The 20,693-nt window shown below is 35.4% G+C and overlaps 1 protein-coding gene across 1 annotated transcript; it reads right to left on the bottom strand.

The window, feature by feature from the left end:
* Positions 1-3,623: 3,623 nt before the first annotated feature.
* LOC18433815 (protein DETOXIFICATION 16) lies at positions 3,624-18,316 on the bottom strand. The gene is made up of 8 exons (XM_088856589.1): positions 17,974-18,316; positions 6,947-7,491; positions 6,734-6,817; positions 6,586-6,645; positions 5,616-5,854; positions 5,347-5,465; positions 5,129-5,241; positions 3,624-3,708 (listed from the first exon to the last, which is right to left on the bottom strand). Exons 1-8 carry the CDS (start codon positions 18,256-18,258, stop codon positions 3,624-3,626), a joined length of 1,530 nt encoding a protein of 509 aa, XP_088712715.1. The 5' UTR covers positions 18,259-18,316.
* Between the last annotated feature and the right edge of the window lie 2,377 nt (positions 18,317-20,693).

Below are 20,693 nucleotides of genomic sequence, written 5' to 3'. Positions count from 1 at the left end.
CAGTAGGGCTTCCGAGGTAGATGACTCTACTTTTCGCTGTCGGAGTGGCGCTTCCATGCCCCTCGCTCGTTTAAACCGCAAGCTCCGGTAAAATTTTTTCTAGAATAAAAAATGATTCCAATTTCTTTCTTGACAGGCTCGCTCGATGGATGCGTGGGCAAAGCTGATCAACTCGGGCAAGGTATGGTGCTCGAGGAGAAGAGAGCTCTTAGTATTCCTTGGGGCTTTATATTTGTCTGGAGGAGGGGGGTGCTGACTGGTCATCGACTGCATCCTTCTATCTCAAACCCTGTCCCGGGGGCTCTCTCGCGCGTGCAAGGAAGGAGGAGTGGAGAGGATGGTGCTCGAGGGAAACTTCTTCGAGTACCATGCAGCGAGCAGCTTTGGGGCAGCCGGGGAGGCTGTGGCTTGGTTCCCTTTTTCACCGACAGCGTCCCTGGACCTGCATGTGTTTACTAGATCCATAGTAGAGTTTAGGGTTGCTCTATGTACAACCCCTCATGAAGCAAGGTGTTGAGTATTTGCAATACTCGCCTGTTTAGTTTGGGAGGCCTTACGACCTCCAACATGCAGGTGCATTTGTTTCCTTCGATTGTCTCGAAAGTTGTGCACTCGTTTGGTCACAGCCTTTGGGCTGCCCCGAGCTGCAGGGTTAGCATGCATAGTATTGATGGCATTAGGACCACCTGTGTTGTGTTTGGGTTGGAAGAAACTCGAAGCAATTGAACAGAGGGGTGGGTTGTTTCTTGCCCCGTCTCATCACAGTAACGATTAGACCGTCAGCGATGATGTATGTGTATGTGTACACGTGAGTTGCAAGGCCACGTGGACTGGCGTTGAAATTGCCAAAGTGTGGTGTGTGTGGGGATGTGCCAGCACTAGCGACGCCCTTGTGCGACACAAGTGGGGTTACCTTTTGGTTACCCACAAAGACAGTGGTCTTGTTGGGACCCACTGAGCGAAGAGGAGTAGTGGGACAAAGTGCTTATGCGGAGGGGTGGCCGAAGTGCCACCCATGAAATTGACATCAAGGGATTTCCCTTTGATGCCTGAGGAGGAGGGACAAGGGGACCTTGAGTTTTCCTAAGTTGGACTAGGATAGCAGGGCCATCTAATGCGCTCGAGTAGGATGTGGGGGAGGTAGGATCAGCTGATCCGCTCACCACAAGTGAAGTCTCAAATATGGGGATGTAGAAATCCACAATCTGGACAAAGGAAGGATAATGAGATCCCATTGCAATTTTAGAGAGAGAAAGAAGGGAAGTTGTTTTCAGAAAACAGTTCAAGCCAGTGATAGGGTGGCTTGTCACCAGTGGAGTCGCCATTCGCCCTATCTCGTCCACTCATCTCTATCCACCCTAACCCCTGTCTACCCATATCTACTCACCTCTCTCATGCCCTTCTCCCATCTGCCCTCACTTTACACTCTCATTTGTCCTCACTCTCTTACACTCTATCCGCCCCTACACCCTCACACCTGACATCTACAATCCGTTCCTTCACTTGTCCTACACCTCTCACTTGTGTCTTCATCCATCCTAATCTCTATCCACCCCATATCATCACTAACCTCATCTGCCCTCACTCTCTTACCCTCTATCCACCTCTATACCCTCACACCCCACATCTCATGATTGCGCCTACCTCAGTCCTACACATATCACTCACACCTTATCCATCCTAACCTCTATCTGTCCCATATCCTCACTAACTCTCTCCGCCCCTATACACTCACTAACCTCTATCTGCCCCTACCACTCCAATGCCTCCATCTGCCCTAGCACACCCTAACTTCCATCCATCCCTAGCACAACGTAACCTCTATCTGCTTCTTCCATGTTCTATTCACCTCTTTGATTCCATCAACCCCTTCTCCATTCTCTTCTCTCTAGATCACACTCTTTAATTCCTTCTTTTCTTTATTTTATTTTTATTTTATAATTCTTCCATCCTTCTCTCTTTGATTGTCGTTTCTTTCACTTCTTGAGCACTCGATTCGGGGTCATCTTGAGATAGAGCCCTAAGGTTCTAACTCTCGGTTTGTTACTCTAACCACCATCTCCTACAGTGAAGTCAAGTCGTAAGAGATAATAATTCTCTTGCACTCGGTTACTTGGGTGGGGTTATCCTGAGTCATCTTTCTTTAAAGTTCTGACCATTTTGCTACTCGAACCACGGAGTCACATAGTGTTTGGGGGTTGAGAAGCTTCTTTCTCTTTCATCTTCTTTTCATTTGATCACCTTCAATGGGCTTTTTGGTTTAGTGACATAGTTATAGGCTCAATCAAGTAACTCTACTTTCCAAACTATTGGTACTAGGGCTTCAAGCCTAGTGTCTTCCTTGTCTTCAGTAATACCTCTTGGGAGAGGTTATGCCAAGAAGCTGCCTGATTCTCTTTGGGTCATTTTTCACTTCTTTTTCTTCTTCTTTTTTTTCTATCTTCTAAACCCCATTCACTCATTCTTATTCTCTTCTTCCTTCTCTCTCTTGCTTCTTATCTCTTTAATCACTCTGCTACCGAAACTAAATCCATTCACACATAAAAAGGTATATCAGAGAGAGTACCCTATTTCAATTCCATCAGCAGTTTGCTAGTTAGATTTTGAGGTAGAGTGTCCAGTTTCGAGAGGGGGGTCATGCCCAAACCGCACTGCCGGACAGCCGTAGGGCTTTTGTTCATTGATCTAAAAGGGCAATAGCCCGGGCTCATCCCACGAACTCACAACTGTAGTGAGGTAGGTGCTCGAGTCCATCTCCTTCATGGTATTAAAATCCTCTCATAGTTAGACGTACCTATCCGTACGTAACACACGAGCTACATGCGTGCTTGTGGAGGTCAGGCGGTTGTTCGAGAGGGCGGCTATTGGACCCGGGTCCTCGAGGGAGACAGGGCGAGGCAGATCCAGGGCTGACCACATACATCTTATACTAATGGTCCTAAACATTCATCATCAAGATAAAGGCACCATCAGTGCTCTTGTATGCAATGAACCATACTTGATGAATGTACAAATGATAGGAACACCCTGAATCAAATAGCTATTTGATCAATCACAAGTCGTCCTCATTTATAGACCATTATATGTTCCATTATCTAGTCGTATGTCAACTATATTTGTTGCTTCTAGGGCTCTAGTATCATACTCCTCGACCATAGGATAGTCTTTCTGTCTTTTCTTAAAACTGAAACCATCAACTATTGCTCTTACATGACTTTGATTTTTATCTGAATCTACAACTTTCATAACTCCTTTATTTACTTTCTTTTGTCGTCTAGTCACCCAAGCTTATGCATGCATCAAGGCATCACGATGTCTCTTCTTCAATTCATCTCAAAAAGGAAAAAGTCATGCCTTTAAATTAATGACGTCCTTGCAATAGAGTATAGACATGGAAAGATGCTCATAAAACTAAGGGGGAGAAGACAATGCAATTAAAATCTTATCCTTGTCATCCATCATAAATCAATTCTTAATAATTGATATGTAATTGTATTGAACTAATTTAGATGTTCTAAACCACTTCTATCTTCTTTCATCCTGAAGGTGCATAATTGTTGTTTCAAATACAACAAATTTATGAGGGATTTTGTGATGCAAATATTCTCAAACTTTGTCCAGAATTATGCCTCTGGGATCATATTGACCTCATCTTCCAAATCCTCATCGACATATGCTCTTGGCTTCTTTGGATATGCCTTCAGTGCTCTGTGCAAACCTTGTTGAAGTAACATTTCCCACATATTCACATGACAAATCCCAAAAGTATTACTACAGTCTGTTGTCGAACTTCTCGACTTTGAACCTTGTATTTGAAACCTCTATGGCCATGAAAAAACCTTGACCCTAGAAGATATAATCAACGACGATTTGACAAAAAAGTGAAAACCACATGATCAATACAAAACAAACAAAATGAAAAGAAATAACATAAAATAGCACCTCACATAGGCAAAAAAGATCAAGAGTTTCACTACTGCTTCCTAAACAAATATGCATGGCAACTCTTCCTTGAGAAATCTCTATGACCAAGAGCAAACAAATCACATACACCATCTCAATGCTAACTTAACCAGAAAAGAACATATCAATATATCAAATTGCCCCCATAGGATCACCAAGCTTTTGAGTTCGAGGCCTCCTGCCCCATAGCTCTGCACGCCCCAAGTAAGGGTTGTTAGTAAAGGGCCAATAGTAAACATAGAGTAGATATTAGGTTGCACCACATAACTCAAGTTATAGCAACAAATATGTCTAACTTGGGCAAATATGGACTGTGCACGCATTTTCGATTAGGTACAGTTTGGTATTAGAATATCACTTTGATGTGGTCTCCTTCCTCAAGGCATTCGTATCTACTGTCTTTCATAACTCCTTTATTTACTTTCTTTTGTCGTCTGGTCACCTAAGCTTATGCGTGCATCAAAGCATCATGATGTCTCTTCTTCAATTCATCTCAAAAAGGGAAAAGTCATGCCTCTAAATCGATGACATCCTTGCAATAGAGTATAGACATGGAAAGATGCTCATAAAACTAAGGGAGAGAAGACAATGCAATTAAAATCTTATCCTTGTCTTCCATCATAAGTCAATTATTAATAATTGATATGTAATTCTATTGAACTAATTTACATGCCCTAAAACACTTGTTATCTTCTTTCATCCTCAAGGTGCATAGTTGTTGTTTCAAATACAAGTAATTTATGAGGGATTCGGTGATGCAAATATTCTCAAACTTTGTCCGGAACTGTCTCTGGGATCATATTGATGACGTTATATGATACCTCATCTTCCAAATCCTCATCGACATACACTCTTGACTTCTTTGGATTTGCCTTCAGCGCTTTGTGCAAACCTTGTTGAAGTAGCAATTCCCACACATTCACATGGAAAATCCCAAAAGTATTCCTACAGTCTACTTTCGAACTTCTCCACTTGGAACCTTATATTTGAAACCTCTATGGCCCATCAAAAGACCCCCAACCATGTTGTGAAACTAGTTATTGTGCGAAACCTTGATTTTAGGAGATATAATAAATGACGATTTGACAAAAAAGTGAAAACCACATCATCAATACAAAGCAAACAAAATGAAAAGAAGCTAGCACATTGTATTAATTTTACTTACTTCTTGCTCCCAATAATTTTACTTACTTCTTGCTCCCAATCGATATTTATTATCATAATAAGAAGTGATAATCCTTGCACAAAGCTCCCGCACATGATTCGCATCCAAAGACCCTACAATAATACATCTTATTAGACACAAGCACACACATACACACAATATTTGGGAATTAGTCCCTAATTTCATGGGTGAAATAGAGTTTAGAAAAAAAACCGAACCTCTGCACCAAAATGGAATATAAAGCCCAAGATAATGCCCATAGGAATACCCACTCCATAATAACCTCCCAGATTAGCTAGAGCTCCAAAGTTTTGCCTACCACAACCCCTTGTTGTACCTGAAGGATAAATGTATATTTTCAGTTCATAATTGTTATTTGTTTTCTAATTGAATACAAGGTCATTTAAAAGTATTAGTAGTGAATCTTTGTTGTTGAATAAACATCATTCCAATGAATATTAAGTACTTGAGTGAAGGAAATAGTTACTTGAAAGCATGTATTGGATTCCATCCACTATATTAGCAAATGCAAGCAATGGTGTAAGGCTTGAAACGTAATCTACAACTTCTTGTTCATTGCTGTAGTAATAACCCCAAACATTGCGCACCAACAATATGATCCCACCAACTAGTAAGCCCTCTAGTGTAATAAGGAGGAACACGATCCGAACAGCAAAAAGGGCACGACATGGATTTCCTGCACCTAATTCATTTGAAACTCTTGTACTGGAAAAAACAAGATGATAAACACAGAAAGTTACTTAAAAAATATGTTTGAAGTACTTGTTATCAATCATTATTCATTGTTTCAATAAAATTAATCAGGACGATGAGTTATCTATTGTTCGATAATGTTGTTATACAATTATTTGAGATAAATGTACAAATAGTTTTATTTATAAGTTTCTCTTTTTTAATTTTTTTTTTTAATTTTCTTAGTATAGCTTTATCCACTTCAGCATTATCTATCTAGGGAAAAGAACAAGTAAAAACATGTATATATCTAAATAATAACTAAAGGACCCGGTTTTTATGCGGCCAAGCCCGCATATGTAGAAATGAGAGCCTATTAATAAATCTATTTTTGAGATAGATTTTAAGACTTAATTTTTAAGAACATGGAATCTCTACCATGGAGATCATGAATATGAAAAAATAGATAAATTATAAAAACTAAAAATAATAATTCTAGTAAGAAAACATTGGGACCATTAGTTTCCATTGTTTTTAGATGGAACACCTACTTGCATCCATCTTTAAGTGGATGTTTTACACGTTCTGGACCACATATGTAGACATGTACACATATCAAACAACCAACAAAATAATATTACATAATATAATAAGTTTAGATAGGATAGTCTTCTACTAATAAAATTAACAGTTATCTAGTAGGCTTGAAAATTTGTCATGTGCCTTGAAACTTCTAAAGCATTGAGTATTAGATAGGGCCTAACCTTATACAATCACCAAGACCTTGAGCAATCATGAAAACCATTGCCTCTGTGTTCAAGTTGGGTAAGGCATAATCAATTGTTAGCCTATTTGTGAATTTAAGTAATAAAATGTGATAATCATGCAACTAGTGTCAATGTTACTTATAATATTGCTAATATAGATGCTTCAAGTTTTGGATTGGGAAGAAGACCGCTCAAAATGATCAATATCTCATAAGAGGCCCACTCCACGCTGTTCATATTCAATAAGACAATCAAATGCTAAAACTTATGGCTTCTATGATCTTTCATTAAGAGAAGAAAAGATTTCTACAATGAGAAGAGAGATAAATGAAGAATAGTGAGCAATATTTTACATTACCAGCCCATTATGGTAGAAGGAATTGCAATCCTAAAAAAGTGTGCAGTGTCCTGAAAAGCCTCCTTAGAGAAACCAGTCCATGTCTCCGTGCAAGTTGAAGAGAACTTCATATACAATGTGAGTAGCATGACATTCATGAAATAGGAGACTGAATTTGCTAGAGCAGCACCCTTGTTTCCTAAACCAGACTTAGAAACCAAAATCCAACAAATTGGGAGGTGAAGCAATGTAGTAATTGCAGTGGTTAGCATTATTGGAGAGGTAATATTTTGGGTCTGGAGGAACTTGGTTAGGGTTTGAAGGAGAGAGTAAGCAAAGATACTTGGGATCATCCATCTAGAATAAATTCCTGCTTCTTTTGATAACTCTACATCCTGTCCAACTGCTTGTAGGATCTCTTCAGTACTATATAGAATAAGGGCAATGGGAATGCTAATGGTGAGGAATATAAGTTGAGCCCTTTGTGTGTGTAAACCAATCATGTGATATTGTTTTGCACCATAAGCTTGTCCACATAACGTATCTAGCGCACCAGCCATCCCAGACTAATTCAAATAAAGGCAATACAATGAAGAAACATGTGAGTGTCATATGACCAACTTCTAGGGAGAGCTGTAAATATGTCAATTCAGTGCCCGATCAACCATGATTCAAACCAGACCCTGACCTAAGTAGGTCCTATTTGCCACGTCAGTCCAAGTCCTGGTTTGGGGTGAGATATAGAAAAATGTAGAATATTATTGTATTACATATAAATATACTATATATTTTATAGCATATAGTTATATATGTCGATCTAGACTGAACCCATATGATCTGGGATAGGCCCATAATTCGAGCCTATCCTTTGTCCTAAACCTAGCCAATTTACCACCTCCACTTATAAGAACTCTATTTAAGACTAAACTAATGAATGATTCTCAATTGTTGCATTGTTTAATTAGGGGCAATATTAGTAAAGTCCTCAAATCACCTTTCAAAATTATCATAATTACCATTTTAATATGTATTTAACTATCATTTTACTCAAGGACTTCCCCAAAAAATTTTCTTTGAACTTCTTAAATCAACCATGTTCAAGGTTGTCAACTCTTAACAACTAGGGGCATTTTGATAATTTAGTCCCCACTCACACAATTGTGCTAGATTATGATACTAATCCTGGTTGTTGAAGGTTGGTAACTAGAAAGTTCCAAAGGATGATGGTGTCTTTCGATGTTCAACGCTAATAACACATAAATAATTTTTTTTCATCATAATCGCTTGTTCCTTTTCCCAACATTGAACATCAAAAAAATCATTGTAATTTAGCTCAACCTACTTAAGTGGGGCCAAATTACATAAATGCTCCTGTTGTTCAAGTTTCCTAATATTGAACAGGTTGGAACTTTTAAAAAATATTTTAAGGAGTTATTGATTGAAATGCATGTTAAAATAAAAAAATGATAGTGGTAAATGCGATCATTTAACTCCTTAATGATTTTGCAAGGAGTTTCACGATTCAACAGATTTTTCCCTTAAGCCAATGAAATTATTTTTGATGATCCATTTTTAAGAACCTTACAAGAAAGTAATTTCCTTGATTATGTTTTCTCCCTTGCTATTAACATAGTTTTCAAACTCATTAGATTATTAACCACACTTTTTTCTTTTATGCTATGGTAGACAAACATGAGAGGCACACCGACATTACCAAAATCTCTTCATAAGTAATACTTCGCGACTGCACTTGGTGAGAGGTGATGGGAGTGAAGATGATTCCTTTTTACAGAATAACTTGTTCACCTATTAGTTGTAAGATAATTTTCCTAAAAATAAGGTAAAGACTGTAGATTATGAGAATATTTTTCCTCCAATTCAGGCATCAATCAACCGAAACCTTTAGGGATGTCTCATTTCCAAAGAGAAATATCCTGAAAATTAATTTTCAATGACTCAAAAGTGGCCCTTAATGGAACACATTTAGGCTTAATAGTGCTTTAACTTTATGGCACCTTGGCAACACAAGATTTAAATTCAAATCAAGTAAAATCCATGGTATTGCCCTAATATACTGAAAAGTTAACACCACCATCTGTGTTCTCTTAAGATAAAGTTTTAATAATTGCTTTCTAAAAAAAGGTAAAAAGAAAAGCATTAATGGCCATTAGTATGGCATTACATTGGCTGGGAAGTTGTTATGGTTAAGTATGGCAGTCGTCTTATTAGGAAAAAAAAAAGAGAGGGAATAAATGGAAAAAAAAAAGAAAAAAAGGAGAAAACTAAATAGAATGGTAAAACAAAAAATCGAATGAAACTAATGTTTCAAAAATAATGCTGAAAACTGTCTAAGATAAAAGGTATTTTTTATTGAAAACATTTGAAGGGCTATTGCATTACATTTTTGGTATTAGTTTTTCTTATGTATTAGCCATAATTCTCATTTAAAAGCCTATTATTCACAAAATGAGGGAATTGGAGTTGACTCACCTAAACACCAAAAAAGGGAAATGTCAATAAAATGGATAAACTGCAAAAAAAAAACAAAACAAGGTGGTTGTTAAATAAACTAATTTATCATGAAAGTGGTTACTTTTTAAAATATAATTCACTCAGATACCTCCTCACTTATATCTGGAATATTTATCAAAATACAACTAAGTTATTAGCTACAATTAGTTTCAGCTATTCCAACTCATGATCATGTGCCTCACTTATATCTGGAATATTTATCAAAATACAACTAAGTTATTAGCTACAATTAGTTTCAGCTATTCCAACTCATGATCATGTGTAATTTGATGGCTTTTCAAAATTAATACAAAATATAAAATGTTAAATAGTTAAATGGCCATGGACCATGTGTAATCCCAAATAGTTAAATGACACATCATATTCTACGATAAACAATTTTGTTCCCTACTTCCTTCCCTTCCTCTAATATGTCCATGAATACCCTGAATGTCCTGCACTAGGTGAAGAGTGGAGTACCTTAAAAATATCCACGCGCAATGGAGATTGAGGCGCAATGACAATCCTCCCCTTATGTCAAAACTCTCATCTCTTGTAGGAATGACACGGGATGACATTAGTATCTTGTAGAAGCCTTGGGATTATTCCAAACAACTTCGGATTTCGAGTCCACTCCATCGTTACCAAATCCATCTCAGATCTAAGGAAAGAGATAGCCATGATAACTTCTCTACAATGCATCAACAACTTGATTCTCAATTCCTCCGCAAAAAATTATCTCATAATCAGACCCTAATAATTTTGATACATACGTTTGTTGTTTTAATGAATTTATTATCTATTCCATGAAATACTTCAGTTAGTGTAGATTTTGAAGTATCGTCCCACCTGATAAGGCTGCCACTTTGCAACAGCATGAATGATAGCCAACATCTCCGTTCCATACATTGATAAGGCCAAACTCTTGCTTGACAGAACCTCACCAGTAAAGGTTATGAGATGCCCATCCTACATGAGAACACCACCTAACCCAACTCTTGAAGCATCATAAACTGTTATGAAAGTCTGAGTGAAGCCAGGTACAGCAAGAACAGAAGTAGTAGTCATAGCTATTTTGAGAGATTCAAATGCTTGGTTTGCCTTAGGATTTCAATTAGGATTTCAATTAAAAGTGTCCTTCTCGAGGAGTCTGCAAGTGGCATACTGATTTTCCTGTAATCCTTAACAAGCATTTTATAGTAACCGGCGAGTCCCAAAAACTCCCTGAACGATTTGAAGGGATTGAGGCTTGGGCCACTCAACCATACTTTGTATCTTTTGGGGGCCAGCCTTTACACCATTATGTGAAATAATATGCCCAAAGTACTCTACTTCACCTTGTCCAAACAAACACTTTGAACTTTTGACATAAAGCTGGTTATTTTTCCAATTGCTCTAGCATAAGCAGCACATGTTCTTCGTGCTCTTTCCAAGATTGGCTATAAATAGGAATATCATCAAAGAAAACTAATTTTTTTTCACAAATAAGATCTAAATACCTCATTCATCAGGCTTTGGAGGGGGGTTAGTGAGGCCGAACGACATTAACAAGAAATCATAGAGTCTTCATGTGTTCCAAAAGTTTTTTTTGGCACATTTTGCTCATGCATGCGAATATGATGATATCTCAAGCGAAACATCGAGCTAGGAAAAAAAATAGCCCCATGAAGATCAATGAGTAGCTCATCAAAGACAGGTATAGGAAACATATCCTTGACCGTTATCTTGTTCAGAGCTCTATAACTCGTGCACATGTGCCAGCATTCACCCATTTTCTCATCAACAAACTGGAGATGAGTAGGGGTTTACATGTGGGAATATAATTCAAGCCTCTAACATTTCTTATATCAAACATTCAATATCATTAAAAATTAATCCGAAAATGTGGGTACTTACACGGTCTAACATTGGTGGGTTGATTGCGTGGGACCAAAAGAATCTGATGATTTTATAAGCTAGGCTGAGATAACCCTGTCGACTACGCAAACACATCGTCACATTTCCCGAAAATGTGTTGCAGGGCATCATCCGTACTGGTTTACCTAAAAAAAAAAAAAATGGGTTGTAGAATTGGGGGTTCCCAAAAAGCTAAACCCTCCGCATTCAAGGCAAATAACAGTACTACCTTCTCCAAGTGATTCATTCGAAGAAAGAATTCCATGCTATTAGCACTAATGATTTTTCTGACTCAAGCTTGGTTCCCTCAATTGTATACTTTATATGCCATCAATTGTAAAACGCATCCAAAGCTCTACACAATCCCAAAGAATCGGCTCCAAAGTTTCGAGCCAATGAGCTCTTAATACCATATCACAACTCCCAAGCGGAGACAAGAATACTTTAACTTAAAATGAAAATTATGCCGAGTTCCATGATGAGATTTTTGATTCCATTCTCATCAAAGGGTAGGGGATCAAATCCTCACTGACTTACCATTTTTACAGACAAAAAAAAAAAAAAAACCAAAATTATGCATAATACTTTTTATTAAGACACTTACCTCCACTTGTTAATCTTTCACCGTCTGCCACCATTACTTCAAAATGCTCTTTAAGCATAATATGACACTGGATCCCAGAAATTATGAGTACCTTTAGAATCGATAAGAATAATAGTTGACTATATTTTAAGTTATCAGATAAAGACGCCTAATGAGTGGGGTTGTAGACCTAGGGGCTATAGGCGAATTAGAATTGGTAGGTCAGGTGGTGATGCCTTTGATGGTGTGCCAATTTCTCTTCTTGTAACCTACCCAATCGGGTAGCTTTTAGACATTGTCGTACGGATTTCATCCCTCATCCCACTCACAAGATATACCTGCAAGTAAATTTTGGTGAATTTTTGCCTCAACAATTCTTTTTTTCCATCTATCGCCTCTCTATCTCTCTCGTGCGAAAATTTTGAATATTTGGATTTTTGAAAAATCGAATTCAGTTCTATTTTGATTTTTGAAAAACTGAAAATATGTATTTTTATTGCTTTTTTTTTTGTTTTAATTGTTAGGATGGTAAAAAAATGGTTTAGGTGTAATAACGAAATTTTTTAATTGTTAAGATGGTGAAAAAACGGTATAGGTGTAATAACGAAAACTTGAAGATAATTCTGTAGTAACGACAGACATAAATAATACATTATTATTTTTCCTAATTTCTTAATTATCTTCAAATTAGTTTTTAATAATTTGATTAATACTTTTAAAATAATGAAGTTTTGAAGGTTTAAATATCGATTTTCATATGCATTGCAGATTATTACCTAATGAAATTTAGATCCAAAATCCATGACTAAAATGTAGAAAGAGACCGTATGTTATGACGAATAGGTCTCATGGTTTAAAGAGCGATCCTGCGGTCGAAAGAACTGAAACGTCGGCTATCCGTTTTCTATCAAATTATGACTTAATATTTCCTGCATATTTCCTTAGAACCGAGCCATATCGAACAGAACTTGTGATAAGGGCTCTGGGCCCTAGTGAAGCAGCCCCACTCATGTTTGGCCAAATATTTTCTGTATTGAAACTATATTTCTCGATATGGGAACTATATATATATATATAGAGAGAGAGAGGAGTGGAATCAGTACGCCCACTAGTTGACCAATATAGTAATGTCAATGGCCCAGATTGAATCTGGGCCGATTTGACAATCACGACCTCTTTTCGTGTTTGAATTTTAGTTTTTTTTTCTATAAATCCAAATAAATTAAAAATTTAGGTGTATATTCTTCTCATGAAGGCGCACCTAATCAAAATATAAAAAAAATAATACGTAAAAAACAAAGAGCAAAATACCCCCGAATTTTTACAAGGGTATTTTGGTCAAGTTTTTCATGTGAAATATTTTTTTTATATTTTCTGAAGATTCACCTATTTTTTATGTACACACGCTCCAAATTTCATATCATTCTGATTAGTAGAAAAAATAAATAAATTTCAAGTACTACTGGACATCCAGGATAGTCAGATCGGCCTAGATTCAATCTGGGCCATTGGCGTTTACTGTAACAGTAAGCCATTGGGCTGGCAGGATCTTATATATATATATATATATATATATATATATATATATATATATATATATATATATATATATATATATATATGGAAAACACCACAAAACACCAATAGGTGAAGTTCTGCCGTACTTCACCAATGGTTTTATCGCCATCTAAAGTTCATCATACAGTCACAGTATCTAATAGTGTTTGAATTTTAATATTTTTTTTTTACAAATCATAAAGATCTGGAATTTTATAGGTGTGTGCTCCTTAGTGAGATGCACATGAATTAAATATTAAAAATTAATAATTTGAATGAAAAAAAGTACACAAAATACCCCTATAAAGTTTTAGGGATATTTTCATCATTTTATTTTATGTATATTATTTTTTAATATTTTATTTTGGTGCGACTTAGTCATATGTACACACGCCCCAAATTTTCGATAGATTTTATTATTACAATAATTATAAAAATTTAAATACTAGCAGATAACTGTGACCTTGTGATGAGCTTTAGACGGTGATGAGTATTGTAAAACTTCACCTATACGCATTTTGTAGACGGCTCCCTGTCCACCTATATTACTATTCATTATAAGTGCCTCACTATTGTAAAGTTTACTTTATATATATATATATATATATATATATATATATATATATATATATATATATATATATATATATATATATATATATATATATGGGGAATGATCCAATGCAACAATTTTGTAGTAGTATAATGCAACCACATCTCTAGAAAACCATATTTTTGGCATTTGTATGACCTCAAATTTTACACAAATTCTTTTCATCCTCATAATCAATCCTAAAAAAAAAAAAATTTCAATTTGCACCGTAGATGTTGTCAAAATTAATACCCATCCAACAATGAATCTCGACCATCCATTTGGTGAATTTCAAGATCTAGGCCTTAACAATTTCAAAATCACTTTTTTCTTTTTTGGTAGTATTAATCTAATGATGATAACACTAAATAAAATTTTTTGGAATAAAGCCTATAGCTAACCATCTCAATACAAGGGACGACTTATATTAATTGGGCTAGAATGAAAACTTTCTAGAGTATTTTTTTAAAAGTTTCGATTTTGTGACTGTTCTTTAGAATGAAAAGAGTGTACATTTAAAAATTCGTGTTAAACAAATGTTTCTAACATAGTTTTTTAAGATAGTTGCATTATACTACTATACAACCATTGTATGAAATCATTTTCATATATATATATATATAGTAAAGATCCTATGAGACCCGCACACATTCGGGTTGCAAAGGACTTCACTCTTATGCCGTCAGATCTGACACCAGATGTCGAAGAAAGATTGGGCTGCCAACTCACAAGTAATGGTGGTCAAATCTCTATCTTGCACTCTATTATCCTTGAGACAGCACTGCAAATTCTCTTGGACCAGCACTGCAATTTATACAAGCTAGCCCAAGTCCATGCTTCTCTCTCTCGCTCTCTCTCTCTTCCCTCTAAGAAACTACATTCTCCCCCTATACTCTACGAAATGGGTCGTGTCCAATACCTCTCTCCTGTTTTTGCACTTTTATTACTCTCTACTGTAGAAATCACTGATTTTCCTCCAGGAGTGGTTTTTGCTATTTTATTAAACCTTTTCTCTCTCACATTCCACAGTTAAATCTTCTCTCTCTCCATAACCAAAAAAGCCTACTGCTCGCAAGTGTGCTTGCTCATATCTACACATTGAATAAAAAATCATCATCGTCTTGCTACAACCCATCAAATCCTCTTCCCTCTTGCCCTCACCAATCCATTCCCTCTGCCTCCCCATGTGCCTGCAAAGCCTATGAAACCTATGTCTCTATCTTTCTCTCTCTCTCTACTTCCATGGAGAGCAAGAAGTCAAGCTTGTTGGATGGTTGGAATTTTTTCCGGAAAGTCGAGAATTCAGGCTTGAAGCCCCATTGCCCAGTATAAAACAAGAGGAGGAGAGATGGGAAGCACCTGGTTGGAGTTTTTTTGCTGATTTTGATAAGTTAATTGTTGCTATAATGCATAATGGTGATTCTTCTTCTTCTATGGATATGAGTGAATTCCCCCAAACTCCATGGGATTCTTCTCACCATCACCTCTTGAGATCTATTTCTCCTAGGATAAAGGACTAATATTTTTGTGTTTTTAATATGGGTTTCTCTCTCTCCAAACTGTAAATAGATGGAGTTCAACAGGTTTGATGGGATGTTTTGAGCAATTAGACTCTCTCTCTACATTGTAAATTAATGGAAGACGAGTGTCTTGTTCCTTCCATATTCTGTTTAAAACATTACTAATTGTTGAATTTTCAAATGAATATTGAGGTTGATGAATGGGTTGCAATTGATATGTCGGATATTTTATTTAGCTAATCTCTCTCTTCCCCCAACAACCAACCCAGGTCCAAGTTTTTACTGTCTCCCCCCCATCCCCTCCCTCACTCTATAATTGCAATCGATTGTCGTAGTTATGTGTGGCTTTTCTTAACTAGGAAGAGCCAAGTCCTGTGCTCTCAATATTTCAACATTTAATCCTTACTCCACCTTTGAGAGAGAGCTTCATCGTAGAGTATGAGATGGTATGGATTTATGCCCTTTTTTTTGTTTTTTTTTTTTTTTTTTGACGTTAACCATTTCACTCAGTTCCTCTTTACGACTTTTACCGGTGAGCTAGCGTCTTATCTCTCCTTGAGATGTGTATGTAGATCTAATGGCACAAAAATTGGGTCCTATGCAGCCTATATGTATGAGGGTTTCATAGGATCATTACTAAGATATATATATATATATATATACATATATATATATATATGCGAAAATGAACCGTGATTTCGTCTATGCTCATCACTATCAAAATTTATTAAACAGTCACGATTGTCTGGTGGTGTTTCAATTTTTTTTTTTTTTAATGAATCAGAATGATCTGAAATTTGGAACATGTGTATATCTTAGTGAAGCGCACCTAATAAAAATATGAAAGAAAATATTTTGTAAAATATAAATTGATCAAAATACTCCCGTAAATTTTCAGGGGTATGTTGGTCAATTTATATTTTACAAATTATTTTTTATATTTTTATTAGATTATCTTATTTTTTATGAACACATGCTCTAAATTTCAGATCATCATGATTTGTAGGAAAAAAAATGGAAATTGAAACACTACAGGACAACTATGACCGTGTGATGAAGTTTAAATGGTGATAAGCATAAGCCAAATCACTTTTCATTTTGGCCTATAGGTTTTTCATAGTGTGTGCATATATATATATATATATATATATATATATGTATATATGTATATATATATATATATATATATATATATATATATATATATATATATATATATATATATATATATATGTGTGTGTGTGTGTGTGTGTGTGTGTGTGTGTGTGTGTGTGGAAAGGTTTACATGCTTCCCCTACAACATAGATCCTCCCCCTACCATCCTGCCATCCAATTTTACTCAAGAGAGCCACTCACCGTTTGATTTTAGGTCTGATCTTTTAAAGTATTTTATTTTTAATTTTTTTTAATACGAATTATATGAATATGAAATTTGGTACGTACTATCTTCTCATTGATACACACGTATAAAAAATATTAAAAATAATTTTTCGATAAAATATATTGACCCAAATACCCCTTGAAAAATTCAGGGTTATTTTGATCATTTTATTTTATTGAAAATATTTTTTTTTATATTTGTTGCTAGTGCGAGTTTAATAGAAGAATGAACGTCCAAATTTTGGTGTTAAAATAATTTATAGAAAAAAATTAAAGATAGGCGTGACATTGTGATTGGGGCAATCTTAACCCTCCATTCAGAATGTAACGGGGAGGATAGAACTTCTATAAGGGAAAGCATAGAAAGGTTGTCTATATATATATATATATATATATATATATATATATATATATAGCTTATGGATAGTATAAGCCGAATAGCCAGATTGAATTCAGGCCATTTGACAGTCATAATTTTATTTCGATTTAAATTTTATTATTTTTTTATAAATCCAAATAACTTGAAATTTGAAGCATCCACTCTTTTCGTCAATGTGCACTTAATAAAAATATTAAAATAATTATTTGTAAAAACTAAATTGTTCAAAATATCTCTATAACTTTAAAAAGTATTTTGATCAATTTATTTTTTGTAAATTATTTTTAAATTTCTTTATTAGATTCGCCTATTCTTCGCTAGTAGACTCTCAAATTTTGATTAGTAAAAAACATACTAAAATTCAAATAATGTAAGCGTGACAATTGGATTGACCGAGATTCACATATGTGTGTGTGACCTGGACCCAAACCCGACCTGGATCCAACTCGGATTCAGGGTTTTGGACCCGGACCAGACCGCCTGGGTACAAAAATAGAGACTCGGACCTGAACTCAGACCCGGATCTGGTCAACCAACCTGCTTGTGGGGTTGGCCACCTCTATTGCAAATATTCAAAGAACATGAGAGGCCAAGAAAAGTGGCAGCAAGGAGAGGAGGAGGAGGACATACCAGCACGCTGAATCCCACGGCGTTGGCAAAGGAAGTAGCCAATGAAGCCCCAGCAAGAGGGAGCTCACCAAGATGCCCTACAAACATAACCGAAACATTCTGCATGCATCTCTGCAACAAGTTTGCCATTACCAATGGTCCACCCAGACTCAATTGTTTCTTCAACTCCTTCAAGAGCTCTTTCTTCCTCCATTTTGGCCCATCTCTTAATCCCAAATTTTCGGTATTTTCATCTTCACAGCTTCCAATTAGGAGATGGGTATTCAGACTACCATTGTTATCCATTACTGGTAGAAGAAGATGAAGGTATCTAGGTGAGGGTTAGAGAGAGAGTAAGAGTGGAGGAGAGAAAAAGAGAGAGGAGAGAGAGTAGGAGTGGAGGAGACAAAAAGAGAGAGGAGAGAGAGTAAGAGTGGAGGAGAGAAAAAGAGAGAGGATGAAGATAGAGTACAAGAAATAAAGAAAATCTCCACCACCACCCTCTTTGCATAAATAAAAGAAAAAGTATATAAAAAGACCATTTACATTTAGTACAAGGAGGTCACAACCTTCTTTGTTCATCAAATTTCAAATAAGACAGTTGTAAGTGTATTTGTTACTAATTTTAATGCCCAATTAAAATTTTTTTGAACTTCGTGATAAATCTCAAGCCATCCAATTGGGCATCTAATGGCTAGAGTTAGTTGTGATCTCTTTGTACTAAAGATAAATGGTCTCATAGTGTATAATACATCGTTTCTAAAAGTTGGTGGCTTTTATCATCCAAACTTTTAGTAATCCACCTTCTTCGGATAAGAATATGATACAAAACCCCTTGCTATAGGACATTAATTACATATACTATGCTCTTTCGGGAGCATAGTTTACTTCTACTCCCTCTGGTGCCAGAGAGATTTTTTTTCAATCTAAGATTTTCAGAACCACTTAAGAATCACCAGATGATTATTCTAAAATATATATATATATATATATATATATATATATATATATATATATATATATATATATATTGAAATTTGATTTTGCCTTTAAAATTGAATGGTCTTTATTCAATCGCAAGACACATTTTCTTTAGTTGCATAGAGTGTTTTTCTTCATTTGCATCGAGTGAACGATTAAGAAATTGTTTTAGGGAAATTATAAAAAATATACCTTATTTTCTCTAAATTGAAAAAAAAAAACCCTCAACTTTCATAACCTCGTCCACACCTTTTTTTTGACTTGTTTTTTATCAAAATAGCATTCACAGTAGTTGTATTATTGTGAAGCTCTAACATTAAGTATGGTAATGACTCTCCATTTTATATGGCATTTTAAATTCCATAATAACTCGAAGTATTTTAAATGTCAAAACTGAAAAAAAAGGGTTTGAATGAACTTCATGAAAGTTGAAGGTTTTTTCTAATTTGTCAAAAAGTAAAGTACTCTAATATGTCAAAAATTGAAGTATATTTATCATAATTTCTCATTTTTTTAGTGTGATTAATTGGGTTGAGAAGGTTACATCCGCAACATTTGGAGTCCTAAAACTAATTTTAGTTGGAGTTTTGCATGAGGGAGTAAATCAACATTTTACTCTTGAGGCATCTCATGGAAACGGTCGGCACCCGTTACCATACGTTATGCAGAAGTAGGGTGTCAAATAACGGGCTGCACAAGATAACCGTAACGTTACGTTAAAAAAACTAATGTTCCAGTACGGCTTAAAGACTTGCATTCTGCATTTCGAATTGCCAACAAAAGATATAGGGAAAATATAGATAATGCCTATTATTCAAAAAATGGGAAATAACATCTTTTATTTTGGGAAATCTGTTCTTGAAAGACAAAGTAGGTCTCTTGTTTTCCCGTTCAAAAAAAAAAAATAGGTCTCTTGTTTTCTTGTATTTTGTAGCGTACTCCACAGGACAATAAACGACTGCATGTGAATCGCGTGATCGATAAATAAATGATTGTTGAGTCTACCATTCAAAAAGCCAAAAGAAAAAAGAAAAAATGATTGTTGACTGTACCCTTCAAAAAACAAATAAAAAAACAATCAACTCCCTACATTACTTTCTCAAATGGTATTTGTGTTTCGGAAAATTGACCTTGCCAATTTTTAAAAATGACCAATACTAATACTAGTTTAAGCATGGATTTAATTTACTCTCTTCTCAAATTCTGAACTTGCAATCTTAGAATTAAAGATGCATCTCAAAGATCCACTGGAAAAAAGTTATAGCCCTTGATCATCTCGACAACGAGATGTATGAAAAAAAAAAAAAAAAAAAAAATTGCGTCCTAAAAAGAGTGCAGCTTACAATATATTATCTAGACCGTCCATTTTTCAAGAATTTTGTATGTAATCTACTTGATTTCAACTATTTTTGGAGTTTTAAATTTTATAATTAGATATGAAAATAAATTTTCAGATAAGAACTTTTTAACACAAAAATTACACGCTATGATAAAATTTAGAGGAGCGCTTTAATTGAATTGTTTAAAGTTGCAACCTTATAGAAACGACACCCAAACTTCAAACCCCAAAATCAAAGGATTGGTCGGTCATTTCCAACTTGTAACATGTTATTAGAGCAGAGATGGGGTTATTCTATGAGGTCAATTACCTTTGAACCACAATCTAAAAGAGCCCATGTCTCTACCCCTTTATTTCTTTTGATCTTGTTTAAAGAATGACAAAAATATTTGAACAACTAAACATCTAAATAAAATACTAA

This window comes from Amborella trichopoda, chromosome 13 (genome assembly GCF_054954075.1).
Source record: "Amborella trichopoda isolate Santa Cruz 75 chromosome 13, AtrichopodaSantaCruz75HAP2 v2.0, whole genome shotgun sequence".
Lineage (NCBI taxonomy): Eukaryota > Viridiplantae > Streptophyta > Magnoliopsida > Amborellales > Amborellaceae > Amborella > Amborella trichopoda.
The sequence above is the reverse complement of the archived record's forward strand: the minus strand, read 5'-3'. Positions and strand labels throughout refer to the sequence as shown.